This window comes from Lemur catta, chromosome 3, assembly GCF_020740605.2.
Source record: "Lemur catta isolate mLemCat1 chromosome 3, mLemCat1.pri, whole genome shotgun sequence".
In the NCBI taxonomy this organism is placed as follows: Eukaryota; Metazoa; Chordata; class Mammalia; order Primates; family Lemuridae; genus Lemur; species Lemur catta.
This window is the reverse complement of record NC_059130.1, coordinates 59,049,749-59,074,429: the sequence shown is the minus strand read 5'-3', so window position 1 is coordinate 59,074,429 and position 24,681 is coordinate 59,049,749. Positions and strand designations below refer to the sequence as shown.

The window sequence follows — 24,681 nt, the reverse complement described above, 5'->3', positions numbered from 1 at the left end:
CTCAATTTAATTTCAAATGTGTCTATAAATCTGCTAGACAATAATACTATGTTTCCATGTTCAATCCCTCTGTCAATTTCCTAGTTATCTATCTTATACCTATTCATTCTTATCCTTGACTGATAATCTTCCAGTTTCACTGAGACAACTGAAGCAATCTGAAGAAAACTTAAATAAGCTCCCACTGTCTCATCTACCCACCTGTCTGTACTGGCACACATATATTCTGCCTCATATTCATCTAGTTTCCCTCCTATCTCACTGATAGCTTCTTCTTAGTTTTCTTTGCTAGTTTGCCCTCACCTCCCTGATTTCTAGACATGGGAGAGCCTTAGGACACAGTTTTTAGACCTCTTCTCTTTTCTTTCTTTACCTACTATCTAGGTAGTCTTAAGCAGTCTCAGCATTAGATACCATTATATGTGAAAGACTTCGTTATTTCTAGCCTTAGCCAGGACCTCCCTCTTGTCCTTGAACTTGAATAGTCAACTACCTACTTGACATTCTTACTTGAATACCTAATAGACAGCTAAAACTATATATATCCAAAACTGAACTCCTGATTTTTTTCTCCAAACTTGCTTCTCCTGAAGTCTTCTCCATCTCTATTATCAATAACCCTACCCTTCTATTATTAGAAAATATCTTGGAGTCATCCTGTACCATTCTGTTTCTCTCACAGCCCATGTCTAATCTGTCAACAAAAACTGCAGGCTCTATCTTACAGCATATTTAAATATCTGACCATTTTTTACCACTTCCCCTGTGACCAACCCTAGTCCAACCCATCATCATCTCATTTGGATTATTTCAGTAGCTTTTTCAATGGTTTCCCTACTTGTGCCTCTGTCCTCCTCTTAACATTTGCAACACATTAGCCAGAGTAATACTTTAAAAATCTAAGTCTGTGTCATTTCTTTGCTCAACAATTTCCAATGGCTTCTATCTGATTCAAAGTAAAAGCTGGAGACTTTTGAGTATTTTAGAGTGTTCTATATATTTTGGTTTCTTGATATGTTTTTCACTTAATTTCCTACAACTGTCTCCCGTATGCACTCTCTCCTAGTCACACTGGCCTTCTTGCTAATCCTAGAACACGCTAGGTATATTCCCAGGCTCAGGGCTTTTGCATTTATTCTTTCTGCCTAGAAAACTCTTTCCCTAGATTTCTTGTGGCTTGCTCCCTTATATCCTTCTGATATCACTCAAATATCACATTCTCACAGATGCCTTATCTGGCTATTCTATTTAATTGCACCTTCCATTCTACTTTCTATCATATCCCCCTTCCCTGCTGTTTTGTTTTTTTTCTGTAGCACTTATCATCTCCTAGTGATGAAGTGTTTTGGAACAAAAAGACCATTCTGACACTCCACAACCCAGACCACTTAGCCATTTCTCCTAGAAGGAAGGCAGACCCTGAATTAGATTGTATACTGCTATTGTATGACTTATAATGTCTTTGTGCCTTTAAAATCTAAGCACTGTGTTTTTCTACCCTCAAATATAGGAAAGAATCAAGCTTAGTGTTATTATAGGCAGCTACAATTATAAATATTATTTTAGTTCTTATATTTGTCTAGGGCAGGAAATATCTATGGAAGTTAAGTATTTTACTAATATAAGTTAAATGAATATTTTCATTGCATTTGTAGAACGGAAGAAGATGTTTTGGACAAGAATATGTATGTATGTATGTATGTGTGATGTGTATATACGTATACAAAATTAAAATGACTACTATTCACCCCACAGAATTACATAACATAGCTTTTTCAAATCACCATTTTTCAAATCACACATTTTTTCAAATGTGTCATTGTGTTAAGACTAGAAGTTTTAGTGAAAATATGACATAATATTGATTGCACAGCTGACCATAGACCAAACAGAAATTAAAATAAAACGACATATTATAGCAGACAGGGTTTCCCCTATTTAACTGATGACTGTTCCTCTTGGTTTAAAACCTTTCCTTGATGATTCTAATTTAATTCATTTTTGCACCTCTGGTGAATGAATTTGGGGCATCTGTGTGGGGATAGGAAACTTCCAAGAATGACAAACCACTCATCTTGATGGTCATTAATTCTAGATTGCGCATTTAAATGCCATTTTGTATAAAAACCATACTTTCAGTGAGTGTGGTGAGGGGGATTCTATGATATCTTTCTTTATGTTGTCAACTTTGGTGGTTTTTGAATTACTGGGTCTGACAGGTGCTGTTGTCTGTCAACCCAAAGGTCAATCCTGCCTATTTTAATTTTCAACATGAACATGCTATATCATTTTGATAAAACCCTGGCAGAAGCCATTTTAATGTCACCAAGAAAAAACTACTCTTAGTATAACTAGGGGTGGGGTGGCATCAAAAGCACGTCTTCCCCTGTGAGTATTTTATTCTTGATGACATTAAAATGGCTTCTGCCAGGGTTTTATCAAAATGACTATGATTTGGAATGAAGGCATTGGCAAATCTCAAACACACTTAAATGATAAAATGAAATTAGACATCAGAGTTTGAGGAAACCAAGAACTTACCATCTGATACTTTGTGTTCACAGTTAAGCAAATCTTTGCAGATTCGTGCTGGGTTATCTCGTGTGCCAAGAGGATTCTTGATGCTGTGCAATAAATTGCTAAGGTAGCTCAGGGTTTTGAATATCTCTGCACTGTGGTTGATTAAAGTCACTTCAGTATTCTGGTAGCTCTGCCAAGTCATCATAAGAATCATATAAGCAAAAAAACCCCTAAGGACCAACATAGAGCAAGGCAGAAGAAAGAGGTGTTCCTATTGCATGTAGTGAGTTGGGGCAGGATGTAAAGAACGGTGTATATTTAAGCCTAGATACATGTGCAGGCTTTATTAACCTTGTCCTAAATAAGATTAAATTCACACTCGAAAGTTTGGTTTTCAAGCTGAAATAAGAATTACTATGCCTACTATATAACATTTTAAAAAAATACACGTTGAATAATTAGAGTTTAAATAAGATAAATGAGTAGTGATGATAGATATATCCCATTTTAAGAATCATGTCTAATTTCATTTAGAAACTGGTACCAAATTCTTTACAAATAAATCCTTTAATTTTACATTTTTGTTTAAATATGTTCTTTACAAAACATTCTATGCATATATTTCTATTTAATTATACTAAAATCATTTGCTTTGTCCTTGAAAATGGTTTCATATTTTCAAACTGTTTTAAATACAATCTTTCGGATAATGCCAAATTTTGGCCTCCAAAAAATTAAATTTCTGTTTAATTTGTATATTGTCAGTGCCAATATAAATAAAACCAGATATATTACCTCCATCTGTAGGGCAGTATTTGATTCAATCAAGGCCTGAATAGCAGCATTGATATCCATTTGTTTCTGTGTAAAACAAAACCATTTGAGATCAGCAATAATATCAACACTGAGTGCTCTAAAGTAAAGGCTGTAAATTCTGAAAGCACTGCTGTTAAAGTATACTAGACTTATTATCTGAAGGGCGTTTGTAACTCTTATGGTTAGACAGATTTTTCAAATATTGCCTAGTTATCTGAAAGGACAATATGCTGCCTTCATCCAAATCTCAAAGGTCTCCTAATTAAAATAGGACCAAAGCCTAGAGCTCTCCAAATGAAAAACCATTTGTCTCTGCTGCATGAAAACACACACACACAGTTACTCAAATGGAAGAGAATGAAATATGATTCCCCTCAGTTAATAAATTGTAAAGTGAAGAATAAATAACTGTAGTAATTTTTAACAGTTACATTCTTGGAAGGAAAATAGAATAAAATACTACTGTCCTGAGGTAGTCACCACATTAGTTTAATGTGATACTTCTGCGGTCTTAAAAATAATTTCTGAAGTTGGAAAATGTTCCATTAGTCCCAAAAGAAATAATACAGAATGAATTCAATCTCCTCCTGCATTTAATAAAAGATATTTTTAGAGAAAGACTCAGCATAACCATTAGTAAAAGTCTTTTTTATAATTTTTTTTTTTTTTAAGAAAATAAGCTTGGAAACTAAGAAGCATGAGTTGGGAGAAGCTTCTGGGAAAGAGCCTCTGTGTAAGTGAACCAAGTGATCTCATTCCTTTCAGAGTGATTGTCCTGCTAAGGTATCTTTTTACTTAGAGGTCCATATAATAAAAACTGTTTTCAACAGATCTCTCATAACTCATGATTGGTAATTCGAAAAACTATTTAAAATGATGGAACAATCGATAAAATGCCATCTTCCCTGTCTCAACATGTGGTTTTCATATTGGAAAAGAATTGACTCATTCTGCATATACATACTGCCAAACACTGTGATACATATTGAGGATAAAATGGTAAGCAAAAGAGAAAATTGCCCTTATGGAGCTTCAGTTTAGAAGGGAGAGAGGGATTAATTAAATCACCTCAAAAACATAATTACAGATTGTGATATATACTATGAAAGAAAAGTACATGAGCCTATTAGAAAAATCAGAGTCAATCAAATCTGGAAAATTTAAAAAGTTAGAAGGGATAGGTCAGGGAAGGCTTCCCTGAGGTAGTGACAGGTAACATAAGAAGAATAAATAAAAATTGTTAGAAGAAGGGGTAGGAGAGCTTTCCAGGCAAAAGTAACAATCTTACACAAAGGCTATGAGACAGAAGGAGCATGGGATATTTAAGAAACAGAAAAGGTTAGCCTAAAATGTTCTCTGCAGAGTAATTCTGATCAACTTGCTTGTGTGAATGGGCAGGTTTTAGATATGGGTCACACAAAAATCCTGGCACTAAATATGGGAAATTGAATTAAGTGCCAAACAATAGCCACCTTTATAGTTTCCACTTGGTCCCCTGTTGGTGATTAAGGGCTTTAATCAGAAAACCTAACATAGCGGTTCTTAAACTCTTCAGAATCAGGATCCATTTGTATTTATAAATATAACTATTATTAAGGGCCTTTAAAAACTTTTGTTTATCTGAGTTATAACTTTTGATATTTACCACAGTAGAATCAAAACATAAATTTTAAAACTATTTATGTATTAACTGCTTTAAGTAACAACAAACTCATTACATGTTAAATAAAATATTTTTATAAAAATTGTATTTTCAAAAATAACAAAAAAAGTGGGAAGAGTGGCTCTGTTTTACACTTTTGTACATCTCTTTAATGTCTGGATTAATAGATGATGGCTAAATTCTCATATTTGCTTTTGTACTCAACTGGTCGTGCTATGTTATTTTAGTTGAAATATATGAAGAAAACCTGGCTTCGTAGATACATGCAGTTGGAAAAAGAGGAGTATTTTAGTAGCTTTCTTCAGATAATGATGGATTTTCTTCTTTGATACTATACCCAAACTTGACAAGTAGTAGTTTCCTAAAGGTTAGTTGCAATATGAAAACTGAACCCATACCAATGAACTTTTTGTACTCTTTTACATTAAGAACGATGGTCTATCTTATACTTTGATAGAATCTTTTTGCTATGCATGATTTTGTTAACATCATGCATTGATCATTTAGAGAATACTGATTCACAGAATTACACAGATCTTTCAAACACTGACACGTCATTACTTAATGTTAAAAATGACATTTGTTAACATAATTGCTTCTGAGAGAAACGTTAAGTACTAGAAGGCTGTCAAATTCATAGTGATAGATACAAGTTTTCCCCAGTTTGTATTTTTACTTGAATGCTTAACATTTATCATTGGCATCAAATTCTGTCAGTTGTTTTCCTTGAAATGATAGGCTTACATCATTCATTTTCAAGAAAACTTCTGTCAAATACTCATTTCTTAGTAACACTGGTAGTAACACTGGTAGTCACAGGTACTCACCATTAAATTGGAACTAATTGATCAACGCTTATGTACATATATGGAAATATTAATACCATTCATCAGAAATCAAGCAGAGGGGAGAGGAAAGGTGGGGATGGGTAAATTCACACCTAATGGGAGCAACACACTCTGTCTGGGGGAGGGGCACACTTGTGGCTTTGACTCAATTGGTACAAGGGCAATTTATGTAACCGAAATGTTTGAACCCCCATAATATTCTGAAATTAAAAAAAATAACACTGGCAGTCTGTCAAGTAAAAATGGCATTCCATGATAAAAGCGGTTAGCTGGCTTTGCAACTCAAAACAGTTGTACAGTAGTAGTTGAGGCAACTACTAAACTTCAGCATGCAGCATAAGTGCTTTATATGTTCTTCCATTTCATCACACAGAATATTAAAAGGATGTATACTCAAGATAAGAGATTTAGGAGACAGCAAAAATGGTGGAGTAAGGACCTCCCAGAATTCTCTTTTCTATAAAAAGCAATGAGAAAACTGGCAAAAATTGTCACCAAGTTTTCAGAATTATAGAAATTAACAAAATGCTGGAAGAAATCTGAGGAGCATTTATTTTTCAAATAAGAGCTGACTCTCAGTAAGAGCAGTGAGTTTTATGGAATTTTAACTTGCCCTGTTCCCATGCTCATCTTTCCAGCCCTGTAGCAGTCTTGAAAACTGTTACAGTTTATGAAAGGCCATTGTTTTGGACCAGCCTCCTCCGCTAGGCCCCAGAAGACTAGACTGAACCAGAATGGAGTTGCCTGTGCTAAGTACCATGTATAATCAAACTGAACTTTGAAATGGGCCACAGTTTTCCAAAGATCAGGAGATTCCAGTCAACCTGAGTCAGGTAATGAGGAAGTCCCCTCTCTGTTTTAAACCTATACAGAGAGTAACTTTGAAATGACCAGTCTTCTTTTGTTTTTTTTTTAGCCTTTTTCTGCCTATAAAGCCAACCTCCTTTGTTTCGCCATTTGAACACTGATTTTATTTGGTAGAATGAAGTGTTGTCTGATTCTAGAATCTCTAATAAAAGCCAATTTGAAGGGGATGGATACGTTTGAAGCTCTGACTCGGGGGGTGGGGGGCAAGGGAAATATACGTAACCTAAACTTTTGTACCCCCACAATATGTGGAAATAAAAAAAAAAGAATAATTTTCCAAAAAAAAAAAAGCCAATTAGACCTTTAAAGTAAATTTGTTGTAATTTGTCTTTTGACAAAACTAACAGCCTACAGTCACAATGAAAACCACCAGCCTGATAGCCATGGGAAGAAACAGAATGGGGCCGGTGTTGCTTCAAAGACTCATTTCTAGGGAATTGTCATTATTTGACCTGTCTGGTAGCTCCCTGGAAGTCACTACTTGCAAGTCTGTCTTTATGTTCCCTGATTCAGATCATTCAATGCAAAAGCCTTTTCCCAGGAGCTTTTTCCAAAAACATTTAGAGAGAATTGTTTGACTCTGTGGCGGCCAGAAGCAGTAGAAAACAATTGGAGCAAACAATAGGCTAACCAAAAAGCTTACAAGAAAAAGTGGGGAATGAGATGTCCATAGAGACTTTGAAAAGCTCAGACATATTTCTGGGAATCTAGGAATCCATGCAAACGCATAGGGCTGTGCATATACTCAGGAAAGACTGAGAAGGCCCTAAGTTCTCCCCTCTAATTGACTTTGAGGCTCTATGACAGCAGAAGTGAAGGCTAAGGCATAGTTGTAGTTGTCAATTGCCTGGCTTAGTATTGAAGGGGTGCCCCAACATACACACAGACCCCCTTGGCAAAAACTGGGAGACTTACCGGTTAAGAAAATCTCTTAAGAAAATTATTAATAGTTGCCCACTAAGCTAACTGAGCAGAGATGCCATTACTCACACATGTCAATGAATGTAGATTTTATAAAATTCAGAAAAGTCACTAAACAAATAAACAATAACAATAACGAGCAATAATGCCAAATTTAGGCTGGGGAACAAAATCTGATTTCCAGAGATGTCACATTGCATTATTTAAAATGTCCATTTTTCAACAAAAATATTACAAGACATGCAAAAAACCATGAAAGTATGGCCCATATACAGGGGAAAAAAGCAATCAATAGAAACTGTCCGTGAGGAAGCCCAGATGTTGGACTAAATAGACAAAGACTTTAAGTTAGCTATTTTAGGCATATTGAAAAAATTAAAGGAAAGCATGTCTACAGAACTAAAGGAAAGTATGACAAACATGTCTTACCAAATAGAGAATGTAATAAAGGGACATAAATTATAGAAAAGAACCAAATAGAAATTCTCAAGCTGAAAAGTACAATAACTACAATGAAAATTTACTAAATAGGCTCAACAATAAATTTCAATAGGCTGAAGAAAGCATCAGTTAACATGAAGATAAGTTTGCTGATATTACCCAGTCTAAGGAGTAGTAAGAAAACAATAAAGAAGAAAAATGAACACGGACTTAGAGACCTATCAGACATTATCAAGCATACCAACTTATGCATAATGAGAGTTTCAGAAGGGAAGGAGAGAGAAAGAAGGGCAAAAAGAATTTTTTTTTATTCTTATTTCAGCATATTGTGGGGGTACAAAAGTTTAGGTTATGTATATTGCCCTTGCCCCCCTACCCCCTGAGTCAGAGCTTCAGCAAAAAGAATATTTAAAGAAATAATGGCTTAAAACATTCCAAATTTGATGAAAAATATTAATCTACACTTCCAAAAAGCTCCACAAACTTCCCTAGGCACATGGTAATCAAATTGTTGAATGCTTTAGATAAATAAAGAACCTTGAAAGCAGAAAGAGAGAAGACTCATCATGTCCAAGAGATCCTCAAGCAGATTAACAGCTAATTTCTCACAAAAACCGTAAGGGTGAGGAGGTAGTGGAATGACATATTCAGAGAGCTAAAAGAAAAGACTATCAACTAAGAATTTTATATCCAGTAAAGCTCTCCTTTAAAAATGAAGGAAAAATTAAGACATTTCCATATAAATAAAAACTAAAACCAGCCTGGGCAACATAATGAGACTTCATCTCTAAAAAAAAAATTAGCCAGGCACATTCATTTAGTCCTAGCTACTCAGGAGGCTGAGGCGAGAGGATGGCTTGAGCCCAGGAGTTCAAAGTTACAGTGAGCTATGAGACACCATTACTCACACATGTCAATGAATGTAGATTTTATAAAATCTACACTCCAGCCTGTAACAAAGCAAGATCCTGTTTAAAAAAAAAAAAAGTGAAAGAATTCATCATTAGCATAGCTTTCCTAGAAAAATACTTAAAGGAAGTTCTTTGGGCCAAAATTAAAGGATACTAGGCAGAAACTTGAATCTATGTGAAGAATTAAGTGCAGTGGTAAAGGTAACTATACAGACAAATATAAAGGATAGTGTAGACCCCAAATAGTCAAAACAATCTTGAGAAAAGAAGAAAAATATTGGTAGCATCCACTTCTGGTTTCAAAACTTACTACAAAGCTACTGTAATCAAAACAGTTGGTACTGGCATAAAGACAGACATAAAGACCAATGAAATAATAGAATAATAAATAAATATATAAAATAAATAAAAATAAAATAATAGAATAGAGCATCTGGAAATAAACCATCACATTTATGGTCAAATTATTTTTGACATGAGTATCAAGACCATTCAATCAGGAAAGGACAGTCTCTTCAACAAATGGTTCTGGAAAAACTAGATTTCCACATGCAAAAGAATGAAGTTGGACCCTTAACTTATGTCATATACAAAAATTAACTCAAAATGGATTGAAGACCTAATAAACATAAGAGCTAAAACCATAAAACTCTTAGAAAAAAACAGGAGAAAAGTTTCATGACATTGGAGTTGGCAATGATTTCTTGGAATGACACTAAAAGCACGGTCAGCATGAGAAGATAGATAAATTGGGCTATATCAAAATAAAAAAATTCTGTGTATCAAAGGACACAAATAAGAGTGAAAAAGCAACCAGTGAAGTGGGAGAAAATAATTGCAAACCATGTATCTGATGAGGGATTAATAATTAGAATATTTAAAGAATCCTATAAGCTCAACAACAACAACAACAAAAACAAGCAACCCGGCCCAGTGCAGTGGTTCATGCAGCGGACCAGCCTGAACAAGAGCGAGATCCTGTCTTTACAAAAAATAGAAAAATTAGTGAGGGATGGTGGCATGTGCCTGTAGTCCCAGCTACTTGGTAGGCAGAGGCAGGAAGATTGCTTGAGCCTAGGAGTTTGAGGTTACAGTGAGCTATGATGATGCCACTGCACTGTAGCCCAGGTGACAAAGTGAGACCTTGTCTCAAAACAAAACAAAACAAACAAGCAACCCAATTCACAAAATGGGTAGGGGACTTGAATAGACATTTGTCCAAAGAAGATACATAAATGCCCAATAAACACATGAGAGTATGCTCAAAATCACAAATCATTAGGGAAATGCAAATCAAAATCATAATGAGACACCACTCCACAACCATTAGGGAAGCTGTTATTAAAAAACAAAACAAAACAGAAAATAACAAGTGTTAGTGAAGATGTGGAGAAACTGGAACCCTGTGCACTGCTGATGGTACTGTGAAGTGGTACAGTTGCTATAGAAAACAGTACAGCAGTTTCTAAAAAAATTAGACACAGGATACCTATATGATCCAACAATTTCATTTCCAAGTATATACCCAAATTAATTGAAAGTGAGGACTCAGACAGATATTTGCATATCCATGTTCATAGCAGCATTATTCACAATAGGCAAAGTGTGGAAGTAACACAAGTGTCCACTTGGATATACAAGTGAAATCTTCTAGTTTGGAGGATTTCCACTGAAATTTCCTAAGAAATGTGACCGATTTCGTATTCATGCATGCATGCATGCTTTCATCCAACAAACACTTATTTAGAAAATAAATAAAAAAAGTCTCTAACTTCAGAGAGTTCACAATCTAATTGGGGAGACAAACATGAAAATAAGTAAGTATGAATGAAGAAGGAGAAGTGATCGGTTCTATCTTGCAGTGTGATGAGGGGTAGAATTAAGAAGAGTTTCATGGAAGGTACGATGATAAGCTGACTGAAAGAATAAGCAGGTGTTTTCTCATTGTCATTTAGACTTCACTGTAGAAGTCTTATTCTCAATGTTACCATTGCCACTTTCCTACAATAGACTCTGCAAGTTCCAGAGAAACAGTATTATATGTGTAAACATCTTTTCATATTGAACAAGAAGGAAGATAGAAATGAGAGAAAGGCAGAAAAGAAGGAAACTAATATTTATTGAGTACCTATAATGTGTTAAGCACATATATTGTCTTAAGCTTCCTAATACTTCCTCAAAGTACATATGTATTTTTATCCACATTTTGTTCATAGCAAAAATCTGTCACGTGTCCTACTTCATTTTGGCTGTATAGGAACATATACATTTTCTAAGTGAGACAGGAATTTAAATGACACTTAAATTAGTGAAAATTTCCACTGAACACCTCTCTAATTTGCCAGTGATGTATGGTCCTTTAGAACATGTTCTTTCTTGGGAAGGCAGCTATGACATATCAAAGTCATTATAAGTTGGGAAGGCAATTGATGAGAGTACTTTTAATCCACACATTGTGGGGACTCAGGGGGAAAGGAAGAACAGAGAAGTAGACAGAGATTTGAAGATGTGAAGAAAGACATTCCCATTGATGTTCACGCAGGAATGCTTCAATCTCCATCAGTCAGAAGGCCAGAAATGGGAATTGATTTAAAGAAATCATAGAGAATTGGGTCTCCCATTTTCAAGGGGACAGTCTTCCCATGGCACTTTGCTTGAAAGTTATTCCTTGTCCCAGTGAAAAATTGAGAGAAGCGAAGAGTTCCTGATTTGTTGAGAGTGGACCACAGTGAACCACCCCTAGAACTCTCAGAGATCTAAATGACATCAGAGCAGCATGTGGAAATAAATAAGGCTTAGAAGGCCGAAGACTGAACAATTTTTGGGACAGTGTAGCCAATAGTGGCTCCTCTTTAGGCAGGAAATGTGACCAAGGACCACTGTATTTGACTGGGAGACTGGAGGATGGGGTGTGAGTAAGGTTAAGGGTGGAGGGAGACCTCTTTTAGGGAGCAGGAAGACAAGGATTGCCAAATATAAGACTGGATGCAAAGCATAAGGAAAACCAAAAGAAGAGCAGAAGCAACAAGCGTTGCCTCAAAGACAAGGGTAGCAAGCTTTAGGCTGTAGTAGTCAGAAAACAAACAAATGCATGAAAAGTCTGAAGGCTTCTGTAGCCACCGGCAACTCAGAAGGAATAATGTAAAACCTAAGAAGTGGATAACTCTGGCTGGCAAAAAAGAACATTTAAAAAGGGAGAGTGAGGACCTAGAAGTAGGAAGAAAATGGAGGGAATGAGCATTTTTTGAGCACATATCATGTGTCCTACACTGTGCTGAATGCTTTGCTTCTTATTTGATACTTAAAACCAGCCAAGAAAGTAGGAGATACCATCTCCATTTTATAGATAAGAAATCTGAGGCTTGGACTTAGCAAGTTAATGTAGCTGGGCAGCCCCATATCAGGTTAGGAAAAAGAAGGGAGGTATGCAAGAGCGATAGCTTTAACAGTGAGTTAACAGAAGAAGCTTTAAAAAGTTAATATGACATATTGAGATAAAACCAAACCAAGAAAACTTACTCTTGGGCCTGGTGCTCCAGGTGGACCCTAGAACATAACAAATTTTAAAAATTATTTATTGAGTAGACATCCCAAACTAGGCAAGCATATAAGCATCAATAGTAAACAGATATAAATATAAATAAACTCACTGGAGGTCCTGGTTGACCTCTTGGTCCTTGAGGACCCTGGAAGAAATGGAGACAAAGCACAATATGTATATATTATGCTTTTGGTTGGGTATAAACAAGAGAACTAATATGCTGCTACTGTCATTGCTTTTTTGTGTCAGGCAGGTCACACAATTTAAAATTGTTTTAGTATTTTGAAATTATATGGTCTTGTACTTAGCTATGACCCATATTCATGAACAAGCTGGATATTTTTTTCCTGTTTTATTGATATTACTAGAAACTCGATCACTTCTTTTAATAAACTATTATAAATGTAACATTTAAAAATGTTGATACTGTCTAAGCATGTTTTTCCTATTATTTCTACCTACTACCCACCTAATCATCAAATATAGAAACTTCATCGCTCTTAGACACTTCCTTTTCCTTCATCTACCTATAAAATGGTTACCAACTGCTGTTGATTTCACCTCCAAATCTCTTCATCCTCACAGCAACTGTCTCAGTTCAGTGTTAACCATGTACTATGGACCGAATGCTAGTGTTCCCCCCAATTTATATGTTGAAACCCTAATCCCCAGTGCGATGGTGTTTGGAGGTGGGGGCCTTTGAGAGGTAATTAGGTCATGAGGCTGGAGCCCTCATGAATGGGATTAGTGCCTTTAAAAGAGGAGACACTAGAGATGATCTCTCTCTCCACCATGTGAGGATACAATAATAAGGCAACCTTCTGCAAACTAGAAAAAGGGTTCTCACCAGGTACCAAATCTGCTGGCACCTTGATCTTGGACTTCCCAGCTTCCAGAACAGTGAGAAATAAATGTCGTTTAAGCTACCCAGTCTGTGGTAATTTGTTATAGCAGCCTGTGTGCTATGACATAATGTTTCTGCCTGTACTACTAATTTGACTTCCTGACTTTATTCTCTTTGCTCAGTTAACTACATTCTACTTATAAAATGGAAATCTAATCATGTCATTATTTAGTTAAAATACTTTAGTGGCTCTTTATTGTTTAGAGGATAAAGTATCAACTTCTTAATAGTGATAGCTATCATTTATTGAGATCCTACTATGTACCAAGTTGTGTGTTATATTTCCATTTTACAGTTAAAAAAATGGAATGGTTAAGGAAACTAGTGAATAAGGGGCAGAGGGAGGATTAAAACTCAAGTCAATTGAATACAAAAGAATATGCTTGTAGTTAGTGTGCACTGCTGCCTCTTCTTCCAGGTCTGGTCCTCACTTCCAGTTACTTCCCCCAACACATCCTACACACCATCTGTAACCAGCTACTTGTAGATCTCTCAATTGTCCAAGTTCTTTCACACAGGCATTGCCTTGCATGTGCTATGTAATTGACCAGGAATGTTCCTCCCTATCTTTTCTATTTGTTGAAGGCCATTTCTCTTCCAATACTTCTTTAAAACTCTATACCCACCTTTCTTAGCACCCGTGCCACTTCTCCCCTGCTCAACTAACCACTTCTCTTTCTGTATTCCAGAACACACCGGAAAGGCCCTAAGGACCCTTAAAGTGTCTCAGTCACCTTTTCATTTTCTGGAACAAGAATAATGCCTAAACACAGTAGGTATTCAATAACTTTTATTGAATAATTAAATGAATGAATGAACACTGTTAAAATTAATAAGTATTAATTTAGAAATTAGAAAAGTTAAAATGTGTATAGTAAAATGTCAAAAGTCATGTTGACATTTTTTCAAAATGAAACAATAGTAATAACAACTAAGAATGCTTGAAGGCCTTGTACATCTGCTAAAAATTAACTTACTTGATGGTGAATTGAATGTTAAGATTACATTGAATCAAACTGAGTATAGTTAAAAGATAGCAAAGAAAAATTTATCTTCAACTGAGCATTGAATAATGTTGACACTATGCTTGACTTAGTATTATGTATCTTTTATTGCCAAAGCTGTTGATTCTAAGTATGCTGTGATAGAACAAACAACACATAGTAGCTTAAAAAGTGTAGAGTATTCCAACACTATGCCTGATGGACATTTCTTAGGTTGCATTGTTTATGATTACAATTTTAAGCAGAGAATGTAGAAAAATTTGTACCTCAAAAACTACATAAGTTAGAGAAGTGTCATGTTAGAGATAGCCTTTTTAAATATACAGTGGCTCAAAGTGAATTTGGCTATGTAAGTTGCTCCATTTGGGATCAACATTGTAAAAATAATAAACAGTTGTGATAATTATCCCACTTAGCGTATTTATGATATTTGCAAAATCTCAGCAATGGTTCAGTACAAAATATTTGTCCTATCTTTGACTTTGAAAGAGGAATTTATCATAGAAGAATGAAGAAAGTATTTCTCCTGGTGGTTTTAAGTTCATTTCTGCTTGTTACCCAGAACAAGTTAGATCACCACAAATATGATCAAACAAAATACTTCAAACCCAGCAAGACAGGGCAGGGCAACTCCAAGGTAACAACTGCATAGAATATGGCAAGTATCCAAGTAAAACAAAGTATGATTCCAACACTATAACATTTTATTTAGTTCTTTTTTATTACTCTAGTTAGTACACCATTAAGGAGAAGTGATTCAGTCTTATGCTATATAAAGCAGTTTATAACAAAACTAATTGCCTATGTTATTTTTCTAAAGGGGAACTAAATTAATATGAATGGTTATAGTGGTTATTTGACTATTGTGAAAGCACTGCCACTGAAAATAGATTTCCTCTCTACTTAATCACAGAATTTGCATATGATCTTCCAAAAGTAACATATTTTTTCATCAGAATTTAAAAATACTGATGACTGCAGGTCCTTGAACCTAGGTATGTTAGTCTTTTCCTTTTAGTAAATTCCTTCATTTTGTTTCTTTATGTAATTTCCTTTAGGTAAATGTAATCTCAATTTAGCTCCATGATCTTTACTTTAGGCTGGCTGAGTTGTAGAGAGCTTCCCTTTTCTCATATATAAATTGAGGAGCTTCCATTGTAGGATGTTTAGCAGCATCCCTAGTATCTACTAACTAGATGCCACTAATATCGCTCCCTTTTTCCTCACTTGTGACAACCAAAACTGTCTCCAGACATTGCCAAATATCTCTTGGGGTGGGTGGGGGCAAAAGGCTCCTGGCCAAGAATCATTGGTTTAAAAGATTTAATTGAGAGTTTAGTAATATTAAGTAAGATTTATTAGATAGTAATGTAATCGGGATAGAATCAGTGAGCATCACAAGACACAAGGCATGAGTGCAAACAGGAATCTGCCCTTCAAGCTGCCATGTGGGTGGCTGGGCTACTCTTGATACAGGGGGAGATCTTCCTTATCCAAGTTGCTTCTGGCCGTTTTCTTCTGAGAGGCACTATGATTTATAGAAAACCACAATTACATGGGAATTGGGAGACCTGGGCTCTTGTCTTGTCTTTGTAACTAATTTGTTACATATTTTTCAGTGAGATGCTGAAAAGTTGGATCTCAGATATCTCAACTGTAATACAACAGGTCTGGTGAAGATAATCTCCAACGTTCACTTTAGAAACATGATTTTCAAGCCTTCTATCAATTTTTTCCCTCATGTTTTGTATATGGAGAAGGACAGTACACAAAATGCAAAAAGGCTGGAAATTTCAAATCTGAAGTCTATATGAATGTAAGGGGAATGCATAATTCAATTTTAAAAGTTTGATAATTTTTCATTTGAATGAATTATATGATCTATGAATTTTAAAAAGAAATATATACATATATGCTTTACATTCTTAATATGTTAATATTTAGGACATATTTCTCCTTACATAAATTTCTCCTTATAATGCTTAAACTATCCTCATTTTCAAATTAGAGGCAAATTAGATAATTCTGCTAATCAAGAATTGTGAAGATACATTAACTTCAGGAAATATTTGAGAAAACATCAATGAGATTCTTCAGTTTTTACTAATTTTCATTAAATAATATGCTATAAAAACGAAGCAGCTAATCTAAAACTTCATTCTGATTTTGGTCTCCATTGTTTCTTTTTTTTATTTCAGAATATTATGGGGGTACAAACATTTTGGTTACATATAATGCTTTTGGCTAACCCAAGCCAGGGCTACAAGCTTGCCCTTCCCCCATACAGTGCGCATTGAAGCTATAAGTTGTGAGTTTGCCCACCCTCACCACCCCCTCCCATCTGACTGGCACTCAATGAATATTACTTCCATGTGAGCACCTTAGTGTTGCTCAGTTAGTACCAGTTTGATGGTGAGTACATGTGGTGCTTGTTTTTCCATTCTTGTGATACCTCACTTCAAAGGATGGGCTCAAGCTCTATCTAGGATAATATAAGAGGTGCTAGTTCACCATTGTTTTTTGTAGTTGAGTAGTATTCCATGGTATACAAATAGCACATTTTATAATCCACTCATGTATTGATGGGTACTTGGGTTGTTTCTACATCTTTGCAATTGTGAATTGTGCTGCTATAAACATTCAAGTGCAGATGTCTTTATTATAGAATGTCTTTTTTTCCTTTGAGTAGATGCCTAGTAGTGTGATTTCTGGATCAAATGGTATTTCTATTTGTAGCTCCTTGAGATATCTCCAAATTACTTTCTGCAGGGGTTGTACTAATTTGCAGTCCCACCAGCACTGTAGAAGTGTTCCTGTCTCTCTACTTCAATGCCAGCATTTGTTGTTTTGGGACTTTTTGATAAAGGCCATTCTCATTGGAGTCAGGTGATATCTCATTGTGGTTTTGATTTGCATTTCCCTAATGATTAGAGATGTTGAGCACTTTTTTATATGTTTGCTGGCCATCAGTCTGTCTTCTTTTGAAAAGTTTCAGTTCATGTCCTTTGTCCACTTTTTGATGGAGTTGTTTGATTTTTTTCTTGTTAATTTTCTTAAATTCTACATAGATTCTTGTTATCAGCCCTTTATCGGGTGTGTAGCATGAAAATATTTTCTCCCATTCTGTAGGTTGTCTATTTGTTCTAATGATAGTTTCCTTGGTTGTGCAGAAGCCTTTTAATTTGATCAGGTCCCATTTATTTATTTTTGTTGCTACTGTGATTGTTTTGGGGGCCTTCTTCATAAATTCTTTGCCTAGGCTGACGTCTATAAGAGTTTTTCCAACATTTTCTTCTAGAATTCTTAAGGTTTCACATCTTAGGTTTAATTCTGTCATCCATTGTGAGTTGATTTTTGGGAGAGGTAAGAGGTGGGGATCCAGTTTCAATCTTTTGCATGTGGTTATCCAGTTTTCCCAGCACCATTTACTGAATAGGGATTCTTTTCCCCAGTGTATGTTTTTGTCTGCTTTGTCAAAGATTAGATGACAATATGAGGATGGTTTTATATCTGGGTTCTCAGTCCTGTTCCAAAGGTCTATATCTCTGTTCTTGTGCCAGTACCATGCTGTTTTGGTTAGTAGAGCCTTGTAGATCACTTTAGGTAGTATGGACATTTTATCAATATGCAATTTTCTTTGATAGTATTGTGAAAGGTATTGCATCTTTGATTTGATTTTTGGCTTGACTGTTATTGGCATATACGAATGCCACTGATTTGCATGCATTGATTTTGTATCCTGGGACATTACTGAATTCATTTATCAAATCCAGGAGTCTCTTGGTTGAATCTTTGGGATTTTCTAGCTATAATATCATATCATCAGCAAAGACTTTGACCTCTTCTGTCCCGATTTGGACACTCTCAATTCCCTTCTCTTGTCTGATTGCTCTGGCAAGGACTTCCAGCACTATGTTGAATAGTAGTGGAGATAGTGGGCAACCTTGTCTGGTTCCAGCTCTAAGTAGTAATGCTTTCAATTTTTCCCTGTTCAGTATGATATTGGCTATATTTTTTCTACTTCTATGGCTTTAAGTTATGTTTCAAGTTGTGACATTTTGTCAAAATCATTTTCAGATGATTGACACTAGGATATTATTTCTGAGTTAAAATTTTATTTTATTACCAATGGTATCCCATTATTGCCAGAAGTTCTCTTGGCATTACTTACTCCAAAAATTACTAAATCATATTCTAAAAGTGTCTGGGGTCTCATAGAAACCAGGAAATTTTTGTAACCTTTCAAGATTAATTTGTCAATGGCATAATAGTTTTAAAGTAAGGGAACAGGAGAGAATTCTACTTGCTGTCTACAAGGAGTTTTCCTTGGGATGCCACAAAACTCTGGCTATGTTTGGAGAATACCTATGAATCCAGGGATTTATTTTTAAAATAACCCATAGGCAAGCAGACATGGAACAAGTATAGAACAGAAAGGAAAGAAACTCTTTTATAGACGGCAATATAGAAACAACTCTCTCAGTGGTGGAAAGGACCTACTTGGGATCCATTCTAGGGTTAACAATGTTAAATTGTAGAATATATGAAACTTTCTAACCAAGAAACCCAAATTTATGCTAAAAGGTTTACTTTTCATGCATTGTGTAACAAGCTATAAACTTCTTTGCAGTTTTTTAAAGTCACTGAATCATTCTTTGGTCTAGGTATAAAACTTGGTAAGAAGATTGACAAAGCCAATTTGATAGACTGTTGTAATTCTGATCTTTGTACAAAGAGTTAAGTGTCTTATTTATCTCAATATAATAAGTTTTAGCTAACAAAATCCATTTCCAAAATGCCCCACTTACTGGTATGATCTGAGACTGACTCCCATGAGGATATTATGTTCTGAAACACAGTAGCCGACTGGGAGTTTTTAGCCAGTCAATTATTTAAATTGCCCCCTTAAAGAAAACAAACCTGTAGAATGTACTGAAAATCTCCTAACAAGAGTATAAGAAATGTTACCAAACTTTTCCATAGAACATAGGGAAAAAAAGGTTTAATGGCACATTTTATGGATTAAAGTAATTGCAGAATGATCTCTAGGAATTAAAAGATTAGCTTTATAAAGGTCCTTAAACTATAATGAAATCAGAGGAAAAGAGGTGATAAAAAGATATTTAGTATCAGTTACTCAACAATAAAAACAGAATAAACTCATAATTCTAATGTGCCAGTTAATCCTTCCTTTCAGTAGGATTTAATTGCCTACATTAAATGCCACTCTGCCTGTTCCCCCTCTCCCTTGGGTACTGGGATTCGTACCTTATTTATAAAGAGAACTATGGTAATCCACAGAGCAAAAAACTATTAAGCATGTGAATTCACAAAATGCTACTTTACCAGGCTAGAAGTGGAAACAGCTGTTAACTTTAATTTTAGGGCACAGTTTCATTTATCTATCTATTTATTTACCAAATATTACCTACTATGTGGCATGTTCTGTTCTAGACGCTGATAACCAATGTACCAAAGTTTCCTGCTTTCATGAAGTTTACATTCTAGGGAAGAAAACAGAAAACAATTCCAAATAGTGCTAAGTTTTATGAAGAAGACAGGATATTATGAAAGAGAACGACCAGAAATAATGAGACAGAGTGGTCAGAGAATACTTCTCTAAGAAGATACTTGACTAGAGACCTGAATATTGAGATAAAACCAATCGTTTGAATAGTATGTGAAAGAATTTTCTAGGTTAAAGAAAGGCATATTCCAGAGAATAGAAAGAAGATCCATGTAGTTGGCATGGGGAATGTGGTATATCGTGAGATTGGAGAGGCAAGCAGGGGCTAGTTCATGTAGGGCCTTGTAAGTCAACGTAAGGAAGTTTAGATTTTATTCTAAGTGCAAGAAAAAGTCAAAGGGAGGTTTTAAAGAGGGGAGTGATATAACCTGATTTATGCTTTAACAGGATCACTCTATTTGCTATGTAGAGAATAGACTGTAGTGGGGAAAAGTGGAAGCAATGAAAAGAAGTCGGGAGTCCAAGAGAGAGATCACAACGCTCTGGACAAGGTGCCAGTGACAAAGAATGAGAGAAGTGGCTGGATTCACAACAGTATTTTCAGCTGGCGGGAATTAACCTCTACTGTCAAGAACACTTCTTTATGTTCTATGCCTTTGTTAGTTTTTTCATGGGGGGGGCTTATCTATTTTTCTTTTATGTAGAATCACAGACACTCAGATCTGGAAGGGATGTTAAAGGTATTTCTTTTATTAATAATTCCCTATTCTGTGCAGGAATACCAGTGCAGTAACTCAGAGGGATTCACTAGGCTTTTAGTGAAAGGTGCTCACTATCTTGTAAAACTGTCTTGCTGTGCAGTGTTATTATATTAGGCAGTTCATTACTACATTGACCCCCCAGCAGGGGTGGGAAACCTGCGGCCTCAAGGCCACATGTGGCCCTCCAGATTCCCAGGTGTGGCCCCTCGACCGAATCCAAACTCCATAGAACAAATCTCTTTATTAAAAGGATGCAGTCAAAAGGCCCCACTCAAGGATCCAGCAGGCCACGTGTGGCCCTGAGGCTGCAGGTTCCCCACCCCGACGCCCTCATGGAGCTCACTGTTTCCCAGGGAACTGAACACAGAAACTGAAAATACAATTTATTAAATAAATCATTTTAATTTTATCCTCTGGAGTTACTCATATTATTTCTATCCTCTCTTCCATAAGACAAGCTTTCAAATATTTGAAGACAACTATCATGTTCTAATACCCCAAACCTTCTCTAATTCATTTACCAATAAATCATTAAATATTTATTGAGTGCCAACTATAAGACAGGTGCTGTCAGGTATTGGGGACACAATGTTTAAAAAAAAAACAACAACAATAACAGATAAAATGTCTGTGTCATGGAGCCTACATTCTAGTGAGGGGAGACATAATAAACAAAAAACCAGATGAATATGCAATATGTCAGCGGTAAGGACACAGATTAAGGGAAGGGAAGGAAGAAGGTGGGAGCATTGCTGTTTCACATAGGCCGGTCAGGAAAAGCCTCTCTGATAAGAGGATATTTAAGTAACGAACTGAAGGACAGGTGTCAGGCGGTGTACTAGGTCCTGGGTACTAGGTATTATGTCTAGGGGTGGAAGTGAGGTGGAGCCAAAACATCAGCAAATCCACCCTCAGTAAAGATCTTTAAATCAAAACCTCAAGATGAATAGGAACTCTCCATCCATACACAAAGCGTATGGTAGAGAAATAGTAGGTACAAAAGCCGTGAAGAGAGAAGAGAACAGAAAGGACTAGGAAAGGGATGTGAACAGGGTGTAGAATCTGGCAGAGGCTAAACATCCCAGATATTTCAACTGGTCTTTCCAGGGCATGGCTCCCCTCAGATCCTTCACCAATCTGAGAGTCCTTCTCTGAGCTTGGTTTACTTTTGTCCCTGCTTCTCCTTAGGGATTGCCTGACTGGCAACACTACCTGCTTTATTCTGTATGCTATATTTCTACCAGCACAACCCAAGATCCCAGTCATAATTCATTGAGTTTGTAATCCATCAGAACCACCCAATTTTTTTCTACATGAAATGCTTGTAACATTGTCATAGGTACTTGGGGTTTCCTAATCCTGATGGAAACTTATGTTCCAGCCACAGTACTTGGAGAGGACGTCAGGGAGGCATGCAGAGCCAGACAGGTGTGGAAACTGGGATAATTCCAAGCCTCGCTGCTTTTCTTTTCCCCTTTTTACTCCTCCTGGGAGATGTGGCTTCACTGTGTGCACATGCTCTTGCATTCTGTTATATTAAGTCTGCTGAGAAAAGGTGGGGGTCATGTTTCTACAAATCGAACACATCTATTTGAATGCCCTTTAAGGATTCGTAGGCTACTCTGAAATCACATAATTTTCCTTTTTAAGCTAATTATTGTAACTGCAACTTCCTTATTCTGAGTTCCAAGCATACCCTATGATGAGAAGCAAAAATGTCAGCTGTCACTATGTAATCTCCTTACTTTTGAATCAAGACTTTATTGCTATATTTAAGTTTACTCTTGTGGACCTTATGTACTTAGTTTTAATCTTCGTTATTTCATTCCATGCCTGCCCACTGTTTATGGCTGTGGCTTTAATAAGTTCAGCATGAATCCCACGCTAAATAGATTTTAGCTGCTCTTGCCACAACAACAAGCAAACAAAAAGGGTAACTATGTGAGATGATGAATATGTCAATTTGCTTCACTATAGCAACCTTTTTACTATTTATATGTATTCCATAACATCATGTTGTATACCTTAAACATACACAATAAAAAATTTGTTAAAAAGTAAGTTCAGCACCATCTCTGGGGAAGTGGCTCCTTTACAAAATATCTTCTTTAACTTGGAAGAATTGGCATCCTAGAAATGTTGGAAATAGTGCCAGTACAAGCTATTTAGGTCATCAAAGTGCTGTGTACTTTTTGCCCATCCTCTCACCATTGCTTCTAATTGGCTGAAATAAACAACTAATGATTCGAAGCTCTCTTTGGTGCTGACTGGACATAGTAGGCATATACCTAAAGTGACTTAGCAGTGCTCTTGTTCTGGAACTGCTGAAGAGACCCACACCTCCTCTCCTGATGCCTGACAAAGCAAATGCTCCATTTCATACAATGATCTGGGGAGAATGTGATTGGTAGGTTCTTAAAATGTCTAGGGCTTATCTGATTTCACTGCAATGTACCACATAGGTTAATTCTATAATACTTCTTGACAACTGAAACTTTGTTTTCATTCCACAAGTATCAGAAACATAATAATGAATAACTCTAACAAAGTTCTTGCTTTCGTGGAGCTTATAGCCTAGTGTCAGGGATACTATAATCACAAATTTAGTTAAACTTACAGTTTCACCTCTAAAGCCCTTTTCACCTCTGGGTCCCTAAAAAAAAAAAAGATGTTAGTTCAGTGTCAATAGTTATTTATTGTTATTAAAAGTAGTTGAGGTTGTACAAAGAAACATGACAATTTATGATTTTGCTTTTTCTATCAAGATTCGTTTTGTTAATTTATATAAACTGTGGTTTTCTTTTATATTTATGAAACCAATTCCTTAAAGTAGAACTGCTTCATTAAAGGATATATGTATATATATTTTAACAAATCTTTCCACGAAAGCTCTAATACACATTTTTACCAGTGATAAACCAGAGCCTCATTTTTCCCTATGTCCCCTTCTGAGAGGTTAGATGTAATATTTCATTTCACTTTAATTTGTATTTCTCTGACTTAAAGTTAGGTGAGTATCTTTCTAAAACAATAATTGACCTTTTGGTTTGTTCTTCATTTTTCTATTGAGTTTTCCATCTTTTCTAACCAATATATAAGAGCTGTTGGTATATTAACTTGTCATATGTTGTTCTAAACATATTTCTCTTAATCTATATTAATTTTTTATTTTATTTATGTAATCTGTTTTCCACATAAAATTTAAAAATTTTCAACTATTCAAATATATTTTGTTCTTTTATAGTTTTCCAATTTCCTATCTTATACAAAAGGTCTCCTCAACCCTCAAGCTATATTCTGCTTTTCTAGATTATTTTTTTAAAGATTTTTATTATTTTATTTTTTACATTAAAGTCTTTAAAAGATCATTTAGGATTTTTTATTTTATTATTTATTTATTTATTGACTGACATAATTATTTTTATAGATTTTGGGGGTACACTGCAGATTTTTTACATGGATATTTTGTGTAGTGGTGAAGTCTGGGCTTTTAATGTAACCCTCACTAGATTAGTGTACCCATTAGGTAATTGTTCATTCCACACCCTCCTCCCCACCTCCTGCCCTTCTGAGTCTCCAAGGTCTATTATTCCACTCTCTAAGGCCCTGGGTAGTCATTATTTGGCTTGACTTAGAAGTGAGAACATGCAGCATTTGACTTTCTGCTTCTGAGTTATTTCACTTAAGATAATGGCTTCAAGTTCCATCCATGTTGCCGCAAAAGATATGATTTCATTATTTTTTATGGCTGAGTGATATTCCATGGTGTGTGTGTGTGTGTGTGTACACAAACCACACGTGTGCACGCATGCATGCACACACACACATATATACCACATTTTCTTTATCCAATCATCAGTTTAATTTAGGATTTAAAACAAATTTTTGGTAAAATGGGGTTACAATTTCTTACAGCAGTAATGCTATTCAAAGTAATGCCATCTCCCTTCCCTGTCATTGGTGTAGCAGTGGGCATGTGACTAAATACCGGTCCATTAGACATGAAAAAAAATGCAG

At 35.7% G+C, this 24,681-nt stretch overlaps 1 protein-coding gene across 1 annotated transcript in view; it reads right to left on the bottom strand.

Moving 5' to 3' along the window:
- Positions 1-24,681, bottom strand: part of COL24A1 (collagen type XXIV alpha 1 chain) — a 330,570-nt gene that overhangs the window by 15,130 nt on the left and 290,759 nt on the right. The window contains exons 53-57 of the mRNA XM_045547618.1: positions 23,282-23,317; positions 12,638-12,673; positions 12,507-12,533; positions 3,316-3,381; positions 2,542-2,710 (exon numbers count right to left, since the gene is read on the bottom strand). Of these exons, the coding sequence (XP_045403574.1) occupies positions 2,542-2,710; positions 3,316-3,381; positions 12,507-12,533; positions 12,638-12,673; positions 23,282-23,317 (334 nt within the window). The remainder of the gene's footprint in view (positions 1-2,541; positions 2,711-3,315; positions 3,382-12,506; positions 12,534-12,637; positions 12,674-23,281; positions 23,318-24,681) is intronic.